At 40.2% G+C, this 26,886-nt stretch overlaps 1 protein-coding gene across 2 annotated transcripts in view; it reads right to left on the bottom strand.

The window, feature by feature from the left end:
- The window catches only part of SMAP1 (small ArfGAP 1), a 151,994-nt gene that overhangs the window by 111,634 nt on the left and 13,474 nt on the right, over positions 1-26,886 (bottom strand). For both annotated transcript variants that reach the window (XM_075268358.1, XM_075268359.1), the window contains exons 2-3: positions 17,479-17,612; positions 3,000-3,085 (exon numbers count right to left, since the gene is read on the bottom strand). In XM_075268358.1, the coding sequence (XP_075124459.1) occupies positions 3,000-3,085; positions 17,479-17,612 (220 nt within the window). The remainder of the gene's footprint in view (positions 1-2,999; positions 3,086-17,478; positions 17,613-26,886) is intronic.

The raw sequence follows: 26,886 nt of genomic DNA on the forward strand, positions 1-26,886 counted from the left end.
AGTGAAGTAAATCTTACATTTGCAGGCACTTTCCATTGACAACAGAGCAACTTTGAAAAGATCAAACAACCTCAAAGGAACAGAACTGTTGATTAGGTCTGCTGCACAATAGATCTCGGGAAACTAAAGTAATTAAAATTTTGCGATAAGACCTGAAATCCTAATAATGGAGAGCTTAATGTAAAACTATCATTTGTCATTTAATGGTATGTGCGGACTATAATTAACTGCATCCCACAAGAGAAATTATCCTATTCCATCCCTACATATGAAATTACTTTTACTTTACAGAGATTATCAAGTCCTAGAGAGGTAAATTACTACAGGAGCGATGTGGGCCCCTTAACAGTTACATCTTGACAATTAAGAGTACGCCATCTGGGTGAGGTGGCGCTGGTCAAATGATGTTCAAGCTCAGCAGGCATGACAGCTAGGGTGCATTAATGGCAATCAGGAACCTAATACGCAATTCTACATAAAAGCGTGCCGATGACAGATAGGTCACGTCTGAAGAGTCCAAATTATCCACCTCTCAGAATTACAAATATAGAGATGGCAAGGTCCTGACCTATAATATAAAACAATGGTAAGAACGTGATTACAGCTCAGACAACACAAAAAGGACTGGCAAATACACTTCAAATCAAAGGCTAGGTTAATGTGTCATTTTGTACTATGCCGATAAAATATACCATCAGGTAATGGTTTAGTAACCCTATCGCTTTCTTCTAAGCTTCTCCCAATACTAATGTGAGTTTCTTAAGGAGTGCAAGGCTCCAACATTGGCAATATACAGAAAAGAACAACGCGGACTTGGTGACACATAACTTCTGACTTTCCCATCATGATCCATTAAACCACTTTCATTTCCTTCCTCTTTAATTCATTTTATTCTAAGTGCACCAAAGATGGCCTAGAAATACAAAAGCTTACAATAATTACTATAAAAAGAGGGATAATCAAGATAGAGTTAATAATCCAATGTCATGTTCGTTCCTCAAAGCATGGAAGATCAGGTCAAGATGGTAAAGAGGAGCCAGAAATAGAGAAGGTAGAATGGCAATATTACTTGACACACCTTGATACAACACAATGCAGGCTTGTCTTTCAGTGGCGGTTCTCAAGTATTTCTCCAGAGATTGAGATTTAGGGCCAATTAGGCCAAAAACTTTCATAATACGATAATGCATTGCACAAATCATACACTTCTAACTACATCTTACAGGATTGTGTTTTGTTTTTTTTAAAGGTGTAGCCATGCCTGAAACATGTAAAAATGGGTGAATAAAGTTTCTAACTTTTTAGGCTTATTGATGAATAATTTTTTTTGTTCTACTTTTTACTTCTGCAAGCAGAAATTAACACTTCCAACTTTTAGTAGCTATTGCTTTTCACTATTTAAAGCCAGTTGCAGTCAACTACATGCTGCAGGTGTCGTATCCACTCCAGAAGGCCTCTCACCTGGACCCTGTCTTAGCCTGAGTTCACACGGGTTTTTTTTGTCAGAATGTTCATTCTTCAGGCGGATGCTGCGGCTCTACGTCAGCCTGAAGACACTCCCTCACTGCACCGGCATCCAGTTGCGGCTACTCATTTTTTGTCTGGAATCTGAGGCGGCCTCCACGGCAAATTCCGGACCAAAAAAACCAAGTGTGAACTCAGCCTTAGCCTATGTCATCTGTCATTTCTCTGTGGAACTGCATTCAGGACATGAATGAATTTTGCTCAAAATATTGCGCTATATTGATTAATGCTATACATCTCCAACTGAATTGGATATTCTATACCTAAAACATATGTTATATACAAAGTGAATGTATAATATTTTTCAACTGTTTATACTATATAGATCTCAATATTACTGCAAATAATTTTTATATCTTATAAAAATAGAGAAGAAAGGACCAAGTCTCAGATTTGGTGTCAATCTGGAAAATAAGGAACTGCGCTCCCCTTCTTGATTTGGTAAAAAAACGGTTTGGACGTAGTTGGACGCCCGAAACGCGTTGTGTGTGAGTTTACCAATAAAACCATTTTTTACCAAATCAAAAAGGGGAGCGCAGTTCCTTATTTTCCAGATTGACACCAAATCTGAGACTTGGTCCTTTCTTCTCTATACACGTACATCCTTTGAGGTGTTGGGATCACTGCTGCTGAACCCGAGGTGGACACTCCGGTTATACATGTGAATACAGAGTTGTGACTTTGATTCACAACCGTTAAAGGTGAGCGTTCACCACTTATTAGGACATTTCTAATTGCAGGATTTACTACACTATGATTGCTCGGTGTCGTTATTCCTTTTTGTTTTGAGATTTAACTTATAAAAATGGATTTCTTTCTGTCTGTCTGTTCTTTATGCGCAACCAAACGACTGCACCGATCTTCACCAAATTTGGCCCGCTGAGGACATTTGTCCAGCCCGCCGTCGCCAGGATCACTCCCTAACGGGGTATGTGCAAATGCATATAATACTGTGTGTGGGGAGGAAGGGGGGGGAGGCGTAGTGAGGAGCGTATAATACTGTGAAGGGGGGGGGGCGCTACTGTGGAGCATACAATCTTACATTTTTAAAAAAAAAAAAAACTGTATTTCAGCCCTCCAGTGGTTTAAGGGACAGAGAACTGGCCCCTGTTTGAAAATTTTGAGGACCCCTGATTTAATATGTCATTTTGCTTATTTTGATATCAATTTAAGGCTTCCAGGATTTTTGCATACTATCTTTAGCATTTTTGTAGTAAGGTATTACCTTTGATTAATAGTTAGTTATGCCCTTTAGCATTTGACTATAGCCCAAAGTTTATGGTTATTGTTTGGCGACACAAACCGCATTAAAAATGAAATTCGGAATGGAGCCGTAACTTTAATGTGAAAGTAGATAGTTAGATAGTTATTACTGTTAGAGGTTACTTATATATGTAACACTTTAATTTAGCACCCACTCACGTATACCAACAGGGTCCATGAACAACTTTCATTAATACAAGTATAAAGGATACTGGTCTGTCTGAGGTCTTCTAAAGTTTTCAGGAAGATTTGCTTCATACAGCAGTCTAGCTTTTGTGTTTCCCATGTCTTGCATGCACTAGAAGAAAAAAATTACAAAAGGTGTTATTACCATATACATAACATTAGAAAATTGCAAACCGTTTTCCAATATCAAGCTAACAGCTATCTGTACAGATGACAAGATTTTATGAACTCCATTCATAAAGTGAAATCCAATAGAGACCAATGGAAATCCATACATTACTCACACAAGTAAAGCTGCTTGTAGATAAAAACTCTCCATTCAGCGAGCCTTCAGAAAGGTTTGCTCTGTGGACAAGGCTTGAGATGGCTGCATAGCTGTATGTAATATGCCACATTAAAAACTATTTTCCCGATGAAAAATTATTTGCAGCAAGTGAAATAATAAGTATTTCCTTGAATAAAGAAAGACTAATATAACGTATATACCACTAACAATGAACATAAATTTTACAAACAGTTCAATAAGTGTTATGTGGGTTGGAACCAAGACTTACTATATTATGGACTTTTTTTTTTATTATTTCTTAAGTAAAAGTCTTTTGCATAATTTCTGTATGAAAAAAAATAATTATATATATATATACATATATATATACATATATATCTACATATATATCTACATATATATCTACATATATATCTACATATATATCTACATATATATCTACATATATATCTACATATATATCTACATATATATCTACATATATATCTACATATATATATATATATATATATATATATATATATATATATATATATATATATCTCTATCTATCTACACACACATACACATATATACATAAACACACACAAAAAAAAAAATCACCCAACTGTTGTATTAAGATTGGAAAACATGTGAATTGTGAAAAACAAAAAGAACTAAATGAAAAAGGTCAAAAATGGTCACATAAAGAGTACAGATTGACAATGACTTGTATAATAAATTTGTGAGCAGAGTATAGGTTTCAGTCATTTTCCCCACTGCATCACAAATGACATCTCCACTTCACTTTCAACAGTAATGAGATTTCAATTACAGTATAAGGGAGGGCGCCTTGGTCTACAGCGGCAGCTAATTATGATTCAATGGCCCCACATGTACGTCACACTCCTTACTTTATCAGAGTGCCCTGTTTACATGCATTCATATTGACATTCACAAACTGAAGGATTTTCATCACGAGAATGAATTAAGTGTGCAAAGAGTCCACACAACTGTCCACAGGGCTGCCAAGCACCACATTTAGGATCAGAAAGCAATTACTTTTCAAAATGGACATTATGCACATGTATTTTATATTTTAAAATCCCAGGTACTTTCACCTGTAACACACCTAATGTAGTGTATTTAATAATGTGCACCAAATGTTCCACTGAAAAGCTGTATGTTGGAGAGATTGGTCAGAAGCTCAGAATGAGAATGAACGCACATCACCATACAATTAGAGAACAGAGAATGGACTTTCCCATGCCAAAACATTTCTGCAGTGAAGATCATAATATCACCAATGACATGAAAATTTTGATTTTAAGAGGGAATTTTAAATCAAGGAAACAGGGTCATGCACTTGTATTCATGAATTCGTCTATTTAACACTCTGGAGAATGGAATGAATGTCTCACATGGGTTCATGTCAAGCTATAGAAATCACTGAACTAAGACAGCCATAAAGAAAAGAACATGGGAACTGTGAATTGTTTACAGGTAAGTAATAGAGCTCCACACGTGCAAAATGTGTTCAAACTGGTAATTTATTGTAGGGTATAAGTAGGTAAGTACTTTCGGTCTTTTTTCGACCTTCCTCAGACTCTGTTAACAATGCAATGTAACTCAGAAGAGCGATGCTGTAGGATCTTATCCAGTATACCTCCCATCCGTCCGGGCCCACAAATAGTTAAATGAAGGCTAATATTAGCAGAGGTGCGCAGCAGGGAAGAGCCGATGGCTATATGAAAAATGGCGCATTTTTCATATAGCCATCGGCTCTTCCCTGCTGCGCACCTCCGCTAATATTAGCCTTCATTTAACTATTTGTGGGCCCGGACGGATGGGAGGTATACTGGATAAGATCCTACAGCATCGCTCTTCTGAGTTACATTGCATTGTTAACAGAGTCTGAGGAAGGTCGAAAAAAGACCGAAAGTACTTACCTACTTATACCCTACAATAAATTACCAGTTTGAACACATTTTGCACGTGTGGAGCTCTATTACTTACCTGTAAGACGGGAAGGGGGGGGGGGGACCCTATCTCCACCAAACGGGACAGCAACTGTATCCCTACATCCATGTGTATTGTTTACATGTATATACTAAAAAGCCTCTTCTCCTCATCCCCCTCCCTCCTGAAATCCTATCCCTATGTGTCCTATTGTACATAAATATGCAACCTTCAGTAATTGTTCTTAGTTATATCTGAAGAAGAAGCCAAAGCGCTTTGAAACGTTATATTCTGTCATCATTATGAGTTAGCCATTAAAAAAGGTATTATCTACTGAAGACTCTCGTTTTTTTATATTTGATATCCAAACTGAGATACATGCATCAGAGGATTAGATACGAAGATCAGCACACAGTTCCACACACCGGAGACTTAGATACACACCTCCTCACAGTACCACACGCTGGAGGATTAGATATGCGCGTCTGCACACAGTACCAAACGCCGGAGGATTATATATGCACCTCAGCACACAGTACCATGCACCGGAGGATCAGATGTGCGCCTCAGCACACAGTACCACACGCCGCAGGATTAGATATGCGCCTCAGCACACAGTACCACACGCCGCAGGATTAGATATGCGGCTCAGCACACAGTATCACACACCAGAGCTTTACTCCAGATTTCCATAGCAACCCAGTCATTTTTCTTCACTGCTGTAGGTCAGCTTTAACGGGGCAGGGCGCTGTAGATGACACTGTTACACAAGGTCACAGTCACACAGCTTTACTCCAGGTCTCCATAACAACCGATCGTAGGTTTTTCACTGATATCCAAACTGAGCCCCATCAACCACAAGAAGACCAAAGTCATGGTATTTCAGAAGAAGGGCCACAACAAAGCCTTCACCCCACAATTCACACTGAACAGCTCCACAGTGGAGAAAACCAACAGCTACACCTACCTGAGGCTGGAGCTCAACCAATCAGGAAGCTTCAAAGCAGCAATGGAAACCCTGAAAGGAAAAGCCTGCAGAACCTTCTACGCCATCAGAAGACAGCTGTACCACCTGAAACGACTGACAAGGGTCTGGCTGAAGATATTCGACGCAGTCATCGCTCCAATCCTTCTCTATAGCAGCGAGGTTTGGGGCCCAGCCACCTACCCAGACCAGTCAAAGTGGGATTTCAGCCCAACAGAGACCTTCCACCTAGAGTTCTGCAAGTACCTCCTCCATGTCCATTGCAGCACCTCCAACATGGGATTCCGGGCAAAGCTAGGCAGGTTCCCCCTATGGCTCACCATGCAGAAGAGGGCGCTATCATTCTGGACACACATACAGGGCAGCAGCCCTGGCTCTTACCACCACCAAGCCTGGCTGAGTCACAGAGTCCTGAGCAAACCCGACACCCCCCAACCAAACATTAGCCATCTGTCAAGCCAAAACCCCCAACATGCCCTGAACAAGGCTCAAATAAAAGGAGCCATTGAGAGAGACAAAGAGCGGTACATCAAAGAATGGAGAAGTGCAATAAATAACTCCAAGAAACTCACCGTGTACCAGTGATTGCAAAGGGACTACACCATGGCCACCTACCTGGAGAGAATACCCCACCCCAAACATAGACAGACCCTGAGCTGGTACAGACTGAGCACCCACAGCCTGGAGATGGAGACAGGGCGACACAGGCAGACATATAAGCTATAGGAGAACAGAATGTAACAGCTCTATGACCAGGGGGTCCTAGAAGACGAGGCCCACTTCCTGCTATACTGCACCAAATACTCAGCAGTGAGGGCCGTCTACTTCCAAAGACTCTCTGCCCACATCCCAGAATTCACAAATGCAGATGAGAAGAGGAAACTCTACATCCTACTGGGAGAAGGGATCCACTGAGATCGCTGCCCAATACGTGTCCAGCTGTCACCAACTAAGAGGAAAATGAGACCCCACGGACTGTTATACCCCAAATCACCCACCCCACACCCCTCTTAGTTGGTGACAGCTGGACACGTATTGGGCAGTGATCTCCACAGTGGTCTCCTCTTCTCCCAGTAGGATGTAGAGTTTCCTCTTCTCGTCTGCAGATGTGAAGTCTGGGATGTGGGCAGAGAGTCTTTGGAAGTAGACGGCCCTCACAGCTGAGTATTTGGTGCAGTGTAGCAGGAAGTGGGCCTCATGTTTTAGGGCCCCCTGGTCACAGTGCTGGCGCAGTCTGTTTTCCCGTGGCTTGTACATCTGCCTGTGTCGCCCCGTCTCCATCTCCAGGATGTGGGCGCTCAGTCTGTACCGGCTCAGGGTCTGTCTGTGTTTGAGGTGGGGTACTCTCTCAAGGTAGGTGGCCATGGTGTAGTCCCTTTGCAATGACTGGTACATGGTGAGTTTCTATACAGATGATAGATAGATAGATAGATAGATAGATAGTATATAATATGTTTATATTATATTATTTTTTTTATTATTATATACACACACATTAAATGTGAATGTCTGACTAAAATCAAAAACCTATTTAGAAAGGTTTTCTTTTACATCCAGTTTAAAATTGTATGAGAACTTTTCAGAGACGAGAGTGAAAAAACCTACACAATGATTTAGATACAAAGAGATAATTATTAGAGTAATATTTTCAGAAACATGTTGATGGATGAATCCGTCAAGTGTGCCAAGAGCTATCAGCTGCCTAATCTATCTTAGTGGAGAAGGAGGACTCAAGAGGAAAAGTCTACTCAGCTTAATTAGCAGGCAATGGATACAGAACACAACACCAAGTGTTAAACATGCATGGAAGCCTCCTGAGCTAGCCAATTACACTATATGCAGGCTATGCAACTTAAAGAGACAAAGCCTGGAAAACCACAAGGGCAATCTTGATGGTTACATTACCAAGCTAAAGGAGCCATGGCTTGGCTGATATTTACAACATTAAGTACAGTAATAGAAGAGTTCTATAGACAGATGAAAACTAGACAATTTTTCAGCATGTTGTCTATAAGTTTAATCATAATTTTCGTGATCAATGCTTAGTCACTTAAGTTACAGTAAGATCCTTAGGTGTGAAACATCTGGGAACCCCATGGATCAGCTTTTTAAAGAGATTCTATCATTAGAGTCCTTTTTTCTATAAGAACCACGTCAGAATAGCCTTTATAAAAGCTATTCTTCTCCTACCTTTATTATTCTGATCCATGCCGCAGTTTGTGAATTATTTTTTTTTTTCCATATGCAAATAAGTCTTCAGACACCTCTGTCTTCTTCTCCCAATCACCTCTTTGCTGTGTCCTCAGCTGTGCATGTCAGTTCGGCCATTTTCCTATGGCCAAATGGATGCTCATGCAAGAGTACAGGAAAAAGGCCAAACGGATATGCGCAGCCGATGCCGTGACGTAGAGGAAGTTGAGAGAAGAAGGCAAAGGCGTAGCTGGAGAGTCTTCGGAGAGCACAGGGGGATGCCCCTTCTGCTTTCTGAAGACTCATTTGCATATGGAAAAAAAAAAAAAAGAGTTCACAGAAATGGCAGTGCAGATCAGAATAATAAAGAAAGGAGAAGACTAGCCTTTATAATGGCTATTACGATGTGGTCTTTATAGAAAAAGGGATTCTAATAATAGAACCTCTTTAAAGATCCAGCGCAACTGAGAAGAATTGTTCTGCAGGGGAAATAAGATTTTCCCATCTTTCTTTTCACCAGTTTGCCTGCTCTCTTTTCTTCTTACTTCCTGTATTCTTTAACAAGCTGGCTGACTGACTGAGGAACTGGACAGTATGAAGTACCTCAGTCGATATATACATTACTTTTACCAAGAAAGATATCCTTACTATAATATGCACATGAAGGGTGGGAAATCTTTCGTAGGGAAATCATTAAAGCACAGGAACGAACAATACCTAGAAGGAAGAAAAATGGGAAGCACCTAAAAATATCAAGATGGATGACCAAAAAATTACATAACCTGCTAAAAAGGAAACATACAAAAAGTGGAAGATGGGAACTACACCTAAGGAAGAGTACACAGCAGTCTGCAGACTCTGCAAGACAAGCATCAAAGGAGCTAAGGCTGAACACGAATTGAAGCTTGCAAAAGAGGCAAAGAGTAAGGTAAAAGGATTTTGGGGATATGTTAAAAGCAAAAGAAAAGTGAAGGAGACCATTGGAGTCCTGAAGAATGACAAAGGAGAAACAGTTAACATGGTGGAACAGCAGGTGGAGCTACTAAATTCATATTTTGTATCCGTCTTCTCCCAAGAAACTAATGGAAATATCGACATTAATGGTGATGGAGATGAGGGGAAGGAGGACTCCAAGCTGACTATAAGCGAAGGTCTGGTAAGAGAGCACTTAGCCAAGTTACAGGAAACCAAGTCCCTAGGACCAGATGATTTACACCCTAGAGTCCTGAAAGAGATAGCAGAGGAAATAACAGAACCCCTTGCTATAATCTTCGGTAAGTCATGGGAAACAGGAGTGGTCCCTTTAGATTGGAAAAGGGCAAATGTTGTCCCCATCTACAAAAAGGGGAAAAGGGACGATCCAGGAAATTACAGGCCGGCAAGTCTGACCTCGATAGCAGGAAAAATCTTTGAGCAAATTGTCAAGGAACATTTACTTCGGTACCTGGACGGGAAGGCATTAATTAACCAGAGCCAGCACGGCTTTCTGACCAATAAATCTTGTCAGACTAACCTGATTTCCTTCTACAACAAAATCACTGAATGGTTGGACCAAGGGAATGCCGTGGACATAGGATATCTTGACTTCAGTAAGGCATTTGATAAAGTATCACATAACCTTCTTATTGAAAAAATGATTAAGTATGGCTTTGACAAAAAATCAGTTAGGTGGATTCACAACTGGCTTAATGATCGGGCACAACGAGTAATACTAAATGGCTACACATCGAACTGGAAGAAAGTCAAAAGCGGGGTGCCGCAGGGCTCTGTTCTGGGCCCAGTACTTTTTAATATCTTTATAAATGATCTGGACGATTGAATTATTGGGGAACTCATAAAATTTGCAGATGATACGAAGATAGGAGGAATAGCCAACACTAGAGAGGAGAGAGAGTGTATTCAAAAGGACTTAAGACACGCTGGAACAATGGGCTGAGGCAAACAAAATGGTATTTAACAGGGACAAATGCAAAGTTCTACATCTGGGTAACAGAAATGTAAAAAACATATATAGTATGGGAGGAGTAGAACTAAGTGATAGCATAGGGGAAAAGGACTTGGGCATAATAGTAGATCACAAATTCAACATGAGCCAACAGTGCGGTGCTGCTGCAAAAAAGGCTAATAAAATTCTGGGATGTATTAAGACAAGCATTGAATCTAGATCAAGAGAGGTCATTATTCCGCTGTACTCTTCCCTGGTCAGACCACACCTGGAATACTGTGTACAGTTCTGGGCGCCTCAATTCAAGAAAGACATCGATATATTGGAGCAAGTCCAGAGAAGAGCAACCAAAATGGTGGAAGGTCTGCAAACCATGTCCTATGAGGAGCGGCTAAAAGAACTGGGATTGTTTAGTTTGCAGAAGAGAAGGCTGAGGGGAGATTTAATAGCAGTCTACAAATATCTGAAAGGTAGTCACAGTGCAGAGGGATCGACCCTATTCTCATTAGCACAAGGAAGTACAAGAAGCAATGGGATGAAACTAAAGGGAAAGAGATACAGATTAGACATTAGGAAAAACTTTCTGACAGTGAGGGTAGTGAGAGTGGAATAGGCTGCCACGGGAGGTGGTAGGCGCTCCATCAATGGAAATCTTCAAGCGGAATCTGGATAAACATATAGCTGGGATGATTTAGGAAAACCTGCACTTGCAGGGGGTTGGACCCGATGGCCCTTGAGGTCCCTTCCAACTCTACCATAAAAAAAAAATATATATATATATATATATATATATATATATATATATATATATATATATATATATTTAAATTACATTACACAGATTTCGAGAGGAAAACAAAACAAAACAAAAAAAGTTTACATAGAAAGAATAGACACTGTCCAGAAAACTGCAATTAGCAGAACAGCTCAAAGCAAGCAACCCAAGAACTCAGCCCCCTCACTCCAGAAAGAAATGAGTGACATCATGGACTCCAGATTCTAGATTAAGAGATAACAGGCTGGGTACCTTGACAACATTATGGAAAAATTGGGAGGAATAATCTTACATGGCAACTAAATGAAGCGGCTTTTCTAAAGCAATGTAGTCAGGGAAACTCTTCAATTTACATAAAGTGGCAGTTTAGGATTTTTGAGATGAGAATACCCCTTTAAGGACTTTTAATATGAAACTCTTATCGTGTGGTATTTTCATTTCTGACAATAACCATTTCACAGAATGAGGATATATCCCTGCGCGAGTTATTCCAGTTGGGAATTTACAAATGTGATCCAACTGATTGTTGCAACGGCAGCCCAGCATAGGCGCAGAGCGTAAAGTCTGGCCCTCTGGGAATAAGAGAGAATATCATACTCACTCTGGTGATAATTACAGCAGTGTCATCTCATCCCAGGGGATATTCTCTGCCTTGAAGTGAAATGCAAAAAGGTATGAAAATAGCAATCTATTAAAATATAACAAATTTATACCCAGGGAAACACATAATGCAAAGTAATATAACATCTCATACTCAGAACTCCAACATGGAGACTTGATATGAGGTCTAGGACACAAGGGGGTCATTGGAATACCTTGAGGGCCACGTAGAAATTATTATTTCATCTACTGTTAGCTCTTGTGTCACAACCCTAAAGGTATGTTCACGTGTGGTGGATTATAAAACAGATGTTATGTCTGGATTTGCAGAAAATTCACAACATATTGCAGGACCGGCAAAATATGTGCAATTTTATGAAATTTCTTCCAACACTGCAAAAAAAAAAAAAAAAATTCTGTGCAGAAATTGATATGTGGTGCAAATTTAATTCAAAGTATAATCAACTCTTTATGTGAATTTAACTACTTTTAAAAGAAGGGTGAAATCCACAGAAAAATCCTGATTTGGGCAATCCACATAGATTTGGGTAATAGGTATAAGACATTGTCCAGTTTGAAAAGAAACTGCTGACTGTATAACTGTAGTAGTTAGCACTAAATTATTCCACATAAGTGTTTGCCATAATAACCATCCAAATCAGAGAGAACAGTTTCTCATTCTCTTTCCTTAGCACATCTTTACCCAACTGCAGGTAGAAAGGCTTTCAAATATCTCAGCATATGGGTCACATCCCATTCACAGAACCATATCCCTCAAACTTTCTCCCAAAGTTAGAATGTTTCAAGGCCGCCCACAGACGTCCATTGTTGGGAAAGGTAATCTTAAAAAAAGATGGTGTTCAATAGCTTATATGGAAACTCCCACAGATTAAAGCTGTAATTTTTAAAGAAAGATAAAAATGTTCGGGGGGATTGGAGAAATCAGTGGCTTTATTACATTGCAGTCCATCATCAGCAGATGGAGATATTAAGTAGTCTGATTTTAGAGGGAGCCCCTTGGAAGGTTCCTCTCCTGCTGCTGGTAGCCAGTCCCAAATGTTACATACTGTGGCTCCTTTATAAAGTTAGGGATAGAGGCAAATACCACTGAATATAAAAGGTCATACCATAATTACTTCTGTTTGACAAGCTCAGGAAGTTCAGGATTATGCCAAACTGTTGGACTTTAGTAAAGTGATATTTTCATTGGCCTCCATTAAAGAGAGCAACCAAATTTGCAGCTTTTATGTACTAAAGTACCAGTTTCATCTCCCTCCACAGTCCCTTTAACGAATATTTATACTATGCTTTCACAGTAAAATCTTGCATAGTGCCCCTGACTCGGCAATCATACATAGTTCTGGAGGGGATATCAGAGGGGGAGGCTGCTAATGGGCTTATGTCTTTAATGTACACGCACCTATTTTGGAGCCATTGCAGCAAATTTCCTCAGTGAAGTGACATACTTGGTCTAACCCCAAGTGGCATACATCAATGGGAACACATCCTCTAAATTTGAAGGACCCCTGGTTAGGCACCCCAGTATGTAATCTAGGGTTCTTTTGAGACTGTATGTACTAAGAGCTTATATTAGTCGCTACAACCTGATTTCCCCCTTCATATGTTTATTTTTTTTTTTGGCTGTTTATTTTTATTTTTTGTTAAGAGCATGTCACTCTGTTAATATTACTTTTTCTGATAGGATTTGTTCAATGTATGCTTTCTGGTTCTTTGTTTGGATTGCCCTCATGCTATTGACTATATGCATAATTTCTAGTATGTAAGGGGCAAGGTCTCAGGATTTACTAGAAATAAAGCATGTTAAGGGCCACACCCTGACACAGTAGCTTTACTAACCATACCTGTGTGTCAGTGTCTTGATTTCTTCCCAACCTGTGAGAGGGAGAGAAATTTGCTATCCATAATCTGAATTCCACAGATAAAAGAGGTGAAATCCCCACCTAAATTCTGCAGCGACACTGAAGCCAACAGGATCCATAAGGCTAAGCCCACAGCCAAAAGACACTGCAGGAAGAACTGTGGCGGAAACACATCACGCTTTTTCCCGCAGCGCTTTCCATAGAGAGTCCACAGAGTTTTACTCCGTGCACTTTCTGCTTCAATTATACCTCTAGGAAAACCATACCAGTATAATTGACAAGTTGCAATTTACAAAAATGTGATTGTTTTTGAAATTTCAACATTTGCGCTGCAGATTTTTTTCCGGCAATGTGTGGATGGGATTAGCCAGAATCCCATCCACTTTGCAGGTTTCAGTAAAACACACGTTAAATGTTTATGCTATGTGGGGCCCTGGTCTTAAGCACTTATCTAATGTATGATGAGCTTATCTATCTTATCCTAATAATAATATATTATTATTAATTATTAATATTATTAAGTGTGAAAGTTTGTATGTTTGTGTTTGTTCCTCAATCACACAAAAACGGCTGAACGGATTTGAATGAAATTTGGCACATAGATAGATTGTAACCTTGATTAAAATATAGGCTACTTTTTATCCCGGTAAATGACATTGTTTCATAACAGTTATGAATATACTATATTAAACAGCTCTTAGCAGCAGCCTAATCTCAGCCAGGGCTGTTATCTCTGTGTGTAAACACACACTCCTTTGCATATTATCTGATCTGCTCCAGGCAGTGCTGACAAATATGGGCAAACGCCTTTAATCCAAATTGGTTTGACAGTTTGCCAGTTTTTAACATGCCTGGAAAAAGAGAATTTAATTTCATCAGCTATGAAGGAAGCCAGAAGTCACAGAGTTCTTCTGAAGCGCAGCTGAGGGGGTGGAGGGAGCTGCTGAGATGCCAGCACAATCACAGGCACAGTGCCAGGAAGGAGTTCAGCGGCAGGCCCGCTTGACTGCTACCGAAACGCAAGAGCAGGCGGATCATCAACACCAACAACATGCTCATTATATGATGCTCCAACAAGGTGCTGAGATGCAGGAACAATTCCAGGCATAGTGCAAGAAACAAGTTCAGAGGCAGGCCAGCTTGAGAGCCGCAGAAACGCCAGACATACAGATCATCAACAGCAAGAACACGCTCATTAATATGGTGTCCCAGCGAGCTGCTGAAATGCCGCAACAATCACAGGCACAGTGTGAGGAACAAGTTCAGCAGCATGACAGCTTAACAGCTCCTGAAATGCCAGAGTAGGCAAACCATCGATGGCAGCAATTTGCTAAATATAGGCGGATCATTGATGCCAAAAACCCACAGACCAAGTCGCGGGCAGAGGCTAGAAGTGCCTATGTTGGACAGTTTAATCAAAAACAAGACTTCCCGTTTACACATCAAATAAATGTTCTTGTTCTGGTTCTCATATCTCTTTAAACAGATGTAATGAAACGCAAAAAAAGGAAGAGGGGAGAAAAAAACAAAACAAAAAAAAAAAACCACACACACACACACACACACAACCTTTACAACCTGAACCATTCCCAACAAGATATCTGCATCCTTCACATCCATTTATTATGTGTCATAAAAACCTGTGTATAGAAAAGGAATAATATGCTACACATTCAAATCTGATTCTAACTAGTTAAAGGCTTGAAGAAAATCTTTGTGAAGTTCTCCTCTGGGGTAAATGTAGGACCCCACTCATGGGGTTTGTGGAGCGCATTGATGATGTGCTCTCCTTCCAGGCATTGCTATTTCATTTCACAGCTGCTGTGCCAGGAGATTAGACGTGTTCTGCTAATAGCACCCAACATAAATATGTGGCTCACGTCTGACGAGAGCAAAGCACAAAAAGGCACAAACAGAAAACTTTTGGGAAATGAGTGGCTGAAAAGTAAGCCTAAGCTATAGGCAAAGCGGTTGTTAAGATTTATAGTGTTACCAAGAGCCCCAATCCACACGGCGTAATAGAGAAGCCTGGACCTCTGGCAGTGAAGAAACAATGAAACACATTAGGAAATTGAAGCTAAAGGACTGAGCAGGGATATACTGCCTTCACTCTGACCTCCTGTTTCACCACTTTCACAGAAAAAGAATATTGTCATCAGTAACTAGAGTCTTACACAGAATCTGCACTGCTTATGTTATCAATGCTTTATTGGAAAGTGTGAAAGTTATAATCACGCAATGCATGAAAAACATTGTTATCCTTAAGAGCTGAATGGTAGATGAGGTTTCTTATGCTTAAGACTGGAGTATGATGCTATATGATAAGATGGCGCCTGCACCCAGGATAAGACCCCATTTGTGTGTAAACTGCAGCACATGCTTGGCTCACTGCCAGAAGGTATATGGAGCGGCTTAAACTTCCTCTTTTTGTGTGGAAGGAACACAAGGACTTACACTGTTCTTATCTCTCTTCCATTGTCTGCTGCTATTTAACCCCTCTTGCCTTAAATAAACTGCATCAGTGCACATCCTGTCCGCTGAGAGAGGAAAGTAATACCAACATTGTGAGTGGTGTCATTTCCTTACTGCTGGCACTCAGCCTTATTAATTAGGACGACGACAGTTACCCATGATTATTGGTCAATTGGCCATCAACACTGTCTCTGACCATATCAAAAAGATGGAGTCGTAAAAAAAATTACCATTTGTTTTTTTTCGCAATATTTTTTGAATTTCTAGTAATTTTTTTCCCATGTTTGTATCTAGATTTTAAAAAATCCTATAATCCTGACAAACACACACTTGAAACTCCGTACAATATTTAATTGCAGCAGTCACCGAACAGCACAAACAGCATGTCAATGGCAGATATATTTCCAGTGTGACAGATAACCATGACAGACCTCAACCCCATTGAGAAACTGGTCGATTCCCAAAAAGAGTGTGAAAAAACAAAAGGCACAAAAATTATAATTAACTCCATGTAGTGATTAGTCAAGAATAGGCTCCTGTCAGGTTGTGACCCAGAATTTTATATTCAGCACGCCAAGGTGAACTGCAAAAGTATTGAAAATTTAAAGAGGAGAGACCACAGGAAAATGGCCAACAGACATTCGCTGTTGGCCATTTTCCTGTGGCCGAACAGAAGTTAATAGGCGGAGAATAAGGCGGCAGCAGCGCTGGAGAGTTTTCTCGCAGCACAGGGGACACCCCCAGTGCTGCGAGAAAATTGATTACCATAATGAAGAAACTGGGAATTTATACCAAATGGCGGCACAGAGAAGACTTCTAAAGGTAGGGGTAGAACAGCCTTAAGAAACACATGGGTTTAGCAAAAAGTGGACTCGAATGAATCCCTTTAACGTGTATGAGTTTCATTTTCTTTTTAATGCACATTGTGGGTTAGGTAACTCAGTAGCAGCAATGGTGCGAACCCAACCAGTCAGACAGGGACATAAAATCTTGCACCAAACAGGTTTATATGGGGGAGGGGGGGGGGGGGAGAGAACACATGTGAAATAAACCTTCATTTCAGGATCTAACGGAGCAACATAAAATACAACCTTAAAGAGGACCTTTCAACAGATTGGGCACAGGCAGTTCTATATACTGCTAGAAAGCTGACAGTGCAGTGAATTCAGTGCACTGTCTGCTTTCCCGATCTGTGCCTCGGGTAAAGCGCTATTGGTCCCAGTACCGTAGCGCTTTACAGTCAGAAGGGCGTTTCTGACAGTTAGCCAGGGACGCCCTTCTGCCCAGTGTGAGCAGGGAGGAACGCCCCCTCCCTCTCAAAATAAATCCTCAAATACTTAAATGTTACAGGAAAGAAAGGGTTAGTCAACATACTGCCACAAAAACACCATATGTTGTATTGTCACAGTGCAGAGATGTTTTTGGTACAGTTACCTGAATTTGTTCTGGGGTCCACTGATCCAGGTTGACTGACTTAACTCTTGATATATGAACACCAAGGTTTCTATGAATTCCAGCACATCGGATGCAAATAAAAACTCCTAAATTCCAGGAAGCCCATCTTGGACCTATAAGAGAACAGATTAGACATTTTCATTATAAATCTGGAATGAAGTTTGTATGACAATTTTCACACAAAATGTATAAATAACAGCAAGAAAAAAAAATAAAAATGGACAAAATTGAGGACAACCCCTTAACATCCCCCAGGCCCTCTTAAATTGCTTAAAGGGATCCTATCATTCGCACACTATTTTTTCTAGGTACCACGTCAGAATAGCCTTAAGCCCACAGGCCACGAGAAAATGGCTGCTTAAAATACTGTGCAAGGGGTCATTTTCTCGTGGTCTGTGGGCATGCGCAGTCTGTTCTGCCCAAGGCCCGAGGCCTAGAAGTTACAAGCCACCGCCGGAAGAAGAGGCTGAAGATGATGCTGCTGAAGAAGATGGAGGCGGCCCTGGACAGAGTTCTCTCACAGCATTGAGGATGCCCCCAGTGCTGTCTGAGCGCTGAGGCCCGCCCCCAGTGCTGCGAGACAGCTAATTTGCATACAGACAAGAACCAGGATTGTAGGCTAACGACGGCACGGAGAAGACAACGAAAGGTAGGAGATGAATAGCCTTTCTTAAGGCTATTCTGATGTGGTACCTAGGGGAAAAAAGTGTGTGTGATAGGATCCCTTTAAGTATAATTAGACAGATTCCTCAAAGTATCTGGGTATACAACACATTACTGATTGTTACTGCACTTTACCTAGAAAGAAGTTGTTGTATTTAGTATAAACTCACTTCTCCTTTAGTCGTATTGTTAACAGTCAAGATGGCATTGCTGCCTGCACTAATAGACTGTATTATTCTGAGACTCTTCCATTGGCTACTCCTATGAGAGTAGAGGGTGTTGCAATCTTTTATTTGGAAGTTTATTTGACACTCGGGGAGGCATTGCACACCCCTAAACATTCTCTTAAGTAACAAGTCTTTGATGACCTTGTCTGTTCTATGTGTTGAATTACTACTGGGTGGTGCTTACAAAACTATTACTAAGAAGATGTTCTTGCCTGACAAGTGGGTGTGTCTACGTGTAAAAGGTATGCCGTTTAGCCTACATGGACAAATGCTACAGCACAACGCACCAAAACTGCAAAAATGTTGGTGCATATTTGGTCAGAAACTAATGTGTAAAATCAGATTAGACAGTTTTACAATATTTCAGATGCATCAGCTATTGTGATATTGGAACATTGCCTGGTTATTCTAAGCCGTGCCTAACTATTATCTTTCATTAGAAGAGCAAACAGGATGGACACGAACATTACACTGATCGGGTGCAGATGTAGGGTGTTCTGCCTGTATCAGTCATCCTGTCAGTAGTTCAGTCTATTGCTCTGATCCGGTGATGGTTTACAGTAATGGACGAAAAACTGTAGTGTGAATATACCCTAATTGTCATTTATTCATAAGCATCTGTCATAAACATAAAAGTGCTAGTACACATTCAGAACATGCTTGTTCGTCAATCTAATAGGTTCTGTGTAATAAACAAATATATTCAAACACTGTCAAAGACATGGGGATGCAGCTTTTACTTTGTATCAAAAGTCTAAAATTTACTAAAGACACAGCTTTTCCGCAGCTATAATTCACATGCTGTAATTTTGAAAAACGCATTTTTTCCCACTGCAGATTTTTTCTGCAATATGTAAATGGAACTAGCCAGAATCTCATTCACTTCAGAGGTACTGTAAATCCCTGCGTTTTCACAATATGGGGCTTAAGCCTAACGCTTCATCTTTTGCTTCCCCATGTCCCCTTGACATAGCTGGAGTATGCTATGGACAGAATCAGTCTACTCCCCCCTCTGGCAACTGATTAGACAGTTGTTACTCAGATTACAGAAGGAATCTTCTCTGCTATATTGCTATGCTACTGCAGCAACTCTGGCCTTTTTTTTGACAAGCATGACGAAATACTGTATGGATTGGCTGCTCTGCAGTGAACGGAACATCAATATGCCGATTATGTATGACCAAGTATGTGTAGAGCAGCACTCAGATCATTAGGCAGACATGACTACACTACCTAAGTAAATGCCATAACTCTTCACTGAATCTTTTTAACATAATGTAACTTGATCATTTTTATGACCTATACAATGAATATGATACACCCCCTCCCAAACACTCCTCCTTAGTGTTAAAATTGTTTTCACTGTGTGATACTTTAAGACACTGCAGTGAATCACCAATTCCAAATGTATTTTCCTAGCTTATACTCTAGCCACTGCAGAACAGCAGCAACTCATAAATAACTCTGCAAGGGGTGGAGATTGATAAGTGAAGATGACAACCGCTGGATTGTTTATTTCCCATCTTGCACACCCCGGCTGGGTCTTTAAAATATTTTTAAATTTACTTCAAAGAAAATCCCATGTGGGCTACAAAACACAGATGTAGCAATGTGTAAAGTGTTTTAGAAGGGATGATGAAGAGAAACAGTCGAGCGGGTCACTTGACAACTTTCAGGAACAAAATACCTTAAGTAAATTCACAAAGATATCTCTGCGACTGATAAGTGCACTTACTGTACGGAACATTATGCTGACACTATAAAGGATAGGTCAGAAAGCATTACACAAATAACAGCGCAAACTATAACATGCTTTTCTGGTCAACACTTCACGTCTGGGTTAACCAGTGAACATTAAATATCCATCTTTAAAGTGCAACGGTTGAGTAAATATCTTCAATGGCTCTATTAACCTCGTCAGGACATATCCTAAAACAGAGACCCATTTCTCAAGACTGAAATGTATGACTTCCCACTCTGCACCATATTATACTGTATATATATATGCTCAATGTGACGCAATAAGTCAACGGCACTCGGCTGTGTTACTAGAACATCAGTTACCTCAAAATATTATACTGGATGTCCCTGGCGCTTTTTTTTGCACCAATGACTGCGCAGGGGAGGTGGGACAGGAACTACAACAACAGAGGCATAAAAAAAAAAAAAAAAAAAAAACGGAAAAAGTAATTGGCTGGCTAAATCAAGTGACCTCCAATTTATACGAACAGTGGATTTAATATCCGGGTCATAGGAGACTGTGAACTATGTGACTGTAGGAAGCATAAGAGCTTCCTATAACATTCCCCATTTTTGGCTTTGGTTCAAAAAAAAAAAAAAAAAAAAAAAACCACCACAAAATCTGCAACAAAAAAGCTGTGTTTCAGGTGAACCACATGTTTTAATATGGATACGTTTGTTTAGCCTTTTACTAGAACAAAGCATAGGTCTGTTTAACTAGTTGAGGTGCACAAGACACAAGGTAACACAGAGTACTTATAGTTATAGCCAATATCCAAATAATATGGTTGAACACTCCCTGTTCTGAGTCTAATAATGGCATTTAGAAACAGTTTTCATTTACATAGGAGGCTTTTGTTCTTAATTGTAAAACTGTGCATGACATATTTGCATGAATTGTTTAATATGTAGGAGAGGGTGAGGAAATAAAAAGCGATTTTCTCTTTCATTTCTCGCTTCAATATGAACCTTAAAGAAAAGCAAAGGCTCACTTTTCATGAGCACGTTATGTAAAATATAATTACTGGAAACAGAATTGCAATTTAAGCACCTGACCATCTGTGCACAATAAAATTACAACACATGTACACAGTGTAGGTATGGACAAAATATCTGGTTTTATTACGAATGTTGCAAAAAATAAACCTTAAAGGGGTTGTCCCACCGCAAAGATCCTATCTATATTGCTAGCTTATGTGGATTTAAAGGGATTCTACCATTAAAACACTTTTTTTCTTGTTGGCACATAGGAATAGCCTTAGGGCAGGCTATTCTCCTCCTACCTTTTAGATGTCTTCTCCGGTTTTTGTCAGTATGCAAATGAGTTCTCACGCAGCACTGAGGGTGGGCCCCAGCGCTCAAACAGCACTGGGGGCATCCCCAATGCTGCGAGAGAACTCTCCAGCGCCGCCTCCATCTTCTTCAGGAACGAGGTCTTCACGCATCTTCTTCTGGTGCAGGCAGTCAAACTTCTAGGCCTCGGGCAGAGCCGACTTTGCATGCCCACAGGCCACAAGAAAATGGCCGCTTACTTACTGTGTACTCGTGGTCCTGTAGCATGTAGTTTGGGATTCTCATTACCCATCAAATCCAGCTCTGCTACATCAGCTTCATATTGTGTATCTTCCAGTGATACTGTACTAATTTATTTACAACCATCCCTCATTACGGACTACAAACATACTGCTATGAAGAGAGCTAGAAGAGCTGGCTTTGCCTGTGAGATAGCAAGTGAAACCCCACCCACCAATTTACTGAGAAAACCAGGAAGTGAACAGAGCATACAGGCTGCAAGTTGGTGAACAGGCGAGTTGGGAAAACCTCTAATGTAGGTGGCACAAATATAAGTTTTCCTTTCAGACTAAGTAGAAAATAGAGCAATATCTTACCAAACTGTAAACCAAGTCTATTTGTCCCAAGGACCATCATGAATAAGAATAAGTTAAGAACAAACTTTACCAAGGGAACTAATGAGTTGGGTTAGCATATAGACATGTACTCTACAAAATAACACCCCTGAAAGAAACGTACAATGAAAAGACTAAAGGTACAAGAGTTAACAAACAGTAACTTTAAAAATAAAAAAAGAACAACAATACAGAACACCACCGTCCTTGTTGCCCATAGCAACCTTTAAAAACTCATTCAAATGAATGGGTTTTAAAGCTGACAGCCGGGTTTCCTTGCCCCTGTCCAGTTTCTTGGGGCGGAGGACGGAAACCAAGCGGAGTGGCACTGGGTGCAAGTGTCAACGCCCCCTTACCCGCATTGGTGACACAAACTACTCCCTCCTCTTCTGTATACACCGAGCTAAATGGCTCATTTAGTAGCTCTATGGTTTCTTGATTCTTGGTGACCAACTCTCCATCATCATTATTTGAGGGAACCTACCTGTTTGGATGTTTATAGAAATAATATATACATACATATTTTTTTCCTAAGAATTTTTGGGGTTGTTTTGCTTTCCATAGCAACCTATCTTTTTATGCATTTGAGCTGATTTTACTTCCCTTTTACAGATTTTATTAAGATTTTATAAATTATTATATTTATAATTCCCAAAAGCTACCACCACTATAAAGTAAATTTTATAGAAATCACACATATTGAATATTATTTACCTGTAAACATGACTGCTGCATGACAAAAGTTATTTTTTACTGCAATACAGTAGACAATTGATCATTTGCACAGGTTTCCGAGGCAGAGAAGTATCCCTGCTGAGACAATCTGCTATTGAGCACAGCCATCCCCCAAGGTGCATTGCTCTAAAAGCTGAACATCTTTCCCTCCTCCTGCAGCAGACTAGGCTTGCTAGAAAATAAAGATAATCAAATTCTAATTTTCGGTCCATAAACTTTAAATTGACTCAAAAAAAAATAAAAAAAAAAATATACAAATACAAAAAGGAAAAAACAAAAAACAAAAACATCTTGTCTAATAAGATCACAAAACAAAGTCTCTCTCACTAAGAAATGCTGTAAAGTACAAATGAGCAGCTACACAAGAGACCATCTATCAGTTTGTCTTGAGATTACTATGCAAGCTTTGGTCCACTGTGAGTACGCTAGTTTCTGAGGTAAAAGAATGCTGGAACACTAGTAGAGATTAGCCTTCAAGTCACGACAGCCAAGGTTTATTCAAAGCAACAAATATATGACAATTATTCTATGCATGCAGTCTTAGCGCATAGCGATGTTCAAAGCCCAAGTGACAAACATAACGGAAGAAAAGTGGTTATAAAGTCCAGCAGGTCATCATCTTAGATGCACCATGAGACTTTGTAGAAATAGCACACAGAATATAAAAGAATGCAGATCTATAAAGAGTTAAGGTAAAATGTGACACCAGAAAGATGCAACTAAAAGAGAACCCATCATCAATAATAAATAGTCTTCACACTGACCATTAGGTCCTTAACAAGGAGTTGTCCAAAAATTTCAGGAGTCAGGTTTTTTTTTTTTTTGTTGTTTCACCTTTTCCAGTCCCCCCCCTCCCCCCAACTTTTGAAATTCCTAGGCAACCCTTTAAAATTTGAAGGCACATGTGACACCCCCTCATACCTTACATACAGTTTTATGTTCATTTCTTTCAGCTTTTTCTGTCACATTCCTCACTCATACACACTTTTTACACATCCTTTTTTACCCTTTATATTATTGTAGTTGTGATTTATTTAACCCCTCAGCGCATTTTCATGTACATTTACGTCAGGGAATGTGGGTAGTTCCCACATCCCCACGTACAGGTTCATGAATGTGATGGAGTGCGCTGAGAAGCAGTGCCCATGCGATCCCCATGAAGCCCAGCTGTATCTGACAGCCAGTCTCCTGCTGCAAAAGCAGGGACGGTGATAACACCAATCCCCGCCGTTTAACCCTTAGATGGCACGGTCAATAGTGACCACCATCTTGGTTTCTATGTGGATGCTACGGACAGAATCAGGAATGGGTGTTAGCTGTAACTGACAGCTAACCCCCTGCTCCTTAACCTCCAAACAGAGCCGAGCTCCGATCAGGGGTTTTAACCCCTTGGATGTCAAGGCCAATCATGACTGCGGCATCTAGGGGGTTCCGTCATGCTAAATGCCCATATTCCCCATGTATTTTCTGGAGCCTGGGGTCTAGCCAGTGACCCCAGGCTGCCTAGAGTCCCCACTACCTGGTTGATCCTGTCAGGAAGTGAGGAAGTTAGCCTATGACTTCCTCTATAGACTGTAATTCACATGTATTGTAGTCTATAGTACTGAACCAGCAATCAGTGCATCACTGGTTCAGTTCCCCTAGTGGGACATTGAAGAAAAAAAAAAAAAAAAAAAAAAGAAGAATTCAATGGGAGCTGCTCCCTTTCCCCCACCCCACTAGCTAGTAGCACATCCTGTTGCGGCTAGTCGCACATTATTGTTCACAAGGCGGAAAAGGTTATCTGCTACAGGACGTCTGTTTCTTTCTGCTTTTGACTAAATTTAGCTGCTCCGTCACCTTTCTTTTCCTCTCCTCAGATTTCTATGAATCGTGTCGTTCTGCATACAGGATATGGCTGTGGGTGCTTGTCTCGTTTGTACAGTCCCTTTCTGTGAGATGGGTCGTAAAAATCTTTTTCCTAAGGGGTTGTCTGCCTCTGACAACTACTAGTGCTATAAAAACAGACTCTCTAGTAAAGTGCTGTAGCGTGCTCCATCCTCCAGAGGGAGCTGTTCATAATGTCAGGTGAGCAGTGTAACGCTTCATTTTCTGTGTAGCCTCGACACAGATCACAGAATATTCACTTTAGTAAATTGTCAAACTGCTTTTATTACCGTACTTGAAAAAACTTCTTGCACGCTCTAGATGCCCTTTTACCACTGTGAAAATTACCAATGTATATTAATTTAGCTCATTATATAAGGGTTTATTATATTAGCTGACTGGAGACAAGACATTCTCCTATCAGTAGAAATCTTCCGGCGTTCTACGTGCTGCACGTCAATGTGAGACATGCAGCTGCTGAAGTCTAATAGATTCATTTATACATATCTGCCTACCATATCTCTTCAATTAGATATGCTTTTTATAGGACTTATCTCCTTTCACTCGTCCCTGTAATGTGGAGCTCAGACCATCTGCTCTGCCTAGATGATGAAAGGGTCATTTCTATGCATTAAAAGGTTATTTAAAAAGAAACAAAAAAACAAAACTTGTAACTGCATTAACATCAGTGTCTAGCAAAACTTACAATGAGCCTTGTTCGTCAAAAGGCAGAAATCTTAAAAATAAATATTATATATTTATCACTTCTGCCGCGCCTTAGCCACTACTCTGGAAAGGGGATGTGATAAGGGAGGGCAGGAAGTGGAGCCTCAGCAGATTTATCATAGATTAGGCCAGAAATCTGTGGGACAGCATACACGAGCCATGAGTGGCCATACATTTCCCCTCCAGCGCACAGTCCGACAGAATGTGTGCGTTTTATGAGGAGGTGAGCACTTCCGCTGGCCTGGGGGTGATGAAGATTGACATTAGTAACAGAGAACATACCATTTTTTTTGTCTTTGTGAAATCTTGCCAAGCAATCCCACTTTTATCTGTATAAGCTATATGAAGCCCCTGTGGAGTGGCTACTCCTGCCAGAACCCCCAAACAATGACTGACATATACCAATGTGCAGTAACCACAGGTAAAACAGCAGACACAGACACACAACAGTACTGATGTGGTTCAGAAGAGATTTCGGTGGTGGCAGACGCCATCTTTTTGGTTGACATTGTTCCATGCAGACACTTTTCTTTCAGATTTTTTCCTATAGAGAAGGCTTGTAGTGCCATTCCATATTAGACTCAGTTGAGGTGATATTCACATTTTCTCACAGTGTTAAATGCATAATAATTCAGCAAAGTCAATGAATATTTAATTAAGATGGATTCCTATTTCTAAGATCAAAAGGGAAGAAAAATTACAAGACCAAAGTGGTTATTATGATGGATCAGCTCAGAGTAATACATACTGGACTGACTAATGGAAACACTGAAATCTTATAAACTCCAAGAGGGTGAGGCAATATAGCTTAACATGCTCACACTGTAATACATATCTCGCAAAGTGTAGCGTGCTGGGCTTTAATACGCAAACGCACAATTAAAACATACACATTAACCTGGTAAATTTAACAGAAGCCTAGTGGTAATGTATACCTATATAGCAGCATAAGTTACAGCCTACTGCGGACATCTAATCATGTAAACCTTACAACATGCAGTATATCTCAGATATAAAACTAAAGATAAGGGCCTGTTCAGATGTCGGAAAATGAAGAAAAGAGCATCTGCATTATGTCGTGGCCTTCCACCACAGAGAAGGCCTTAATCATTGGGGAGTCTCAAGCCACATACTACTCATTCTTGCTGCAGATTAGGTTTATTTTTTCAGGGTCCTGCTCGGTGTCTGATTTTTTTTTTTGGGGGGGGGGAATCGGCTGCAAAATCAGTTCTGCAAAGGGGGTCTAAGATGTAAAAAGGGACCTTTGTAAATGGCTGAAACTTGTTTTTAGAAAAATACAAAAAAAAAAAATCTCCATATTTTATTATTAAATACTTGCAAAAAAATATGTATTCACTGATGAAAAAGCGATACTACTATGTAAACAAGCTGCTTCCTTAGGAATGCCATGTAAATATAGGTAACATTTTGATCTTGATGACTAGCAGTGAACTTTAGCTAATTGATGTGGGAATTGTGCATTGCTATAATCAGTCTCCGCACACTGCCCATGCTGCAGAAAT

This window comes from Leptodactylus fuscus, chromosome 3 (genome assembly GCF_031893055.1).
Source record: "Leptodactylus fuscus isolate aLepFus1 chromosome 3, aLepFus1.hap2, whole genome shotgun sequence".
In the NCBI taxonomy this organism is placed as follows: domain Eukaryota; kingdom Metazoa; phylum Chordata; class Amphibia; order Anura; family Leptodactylidae; genus Leptodactylus; species Leptodactylus fuscus.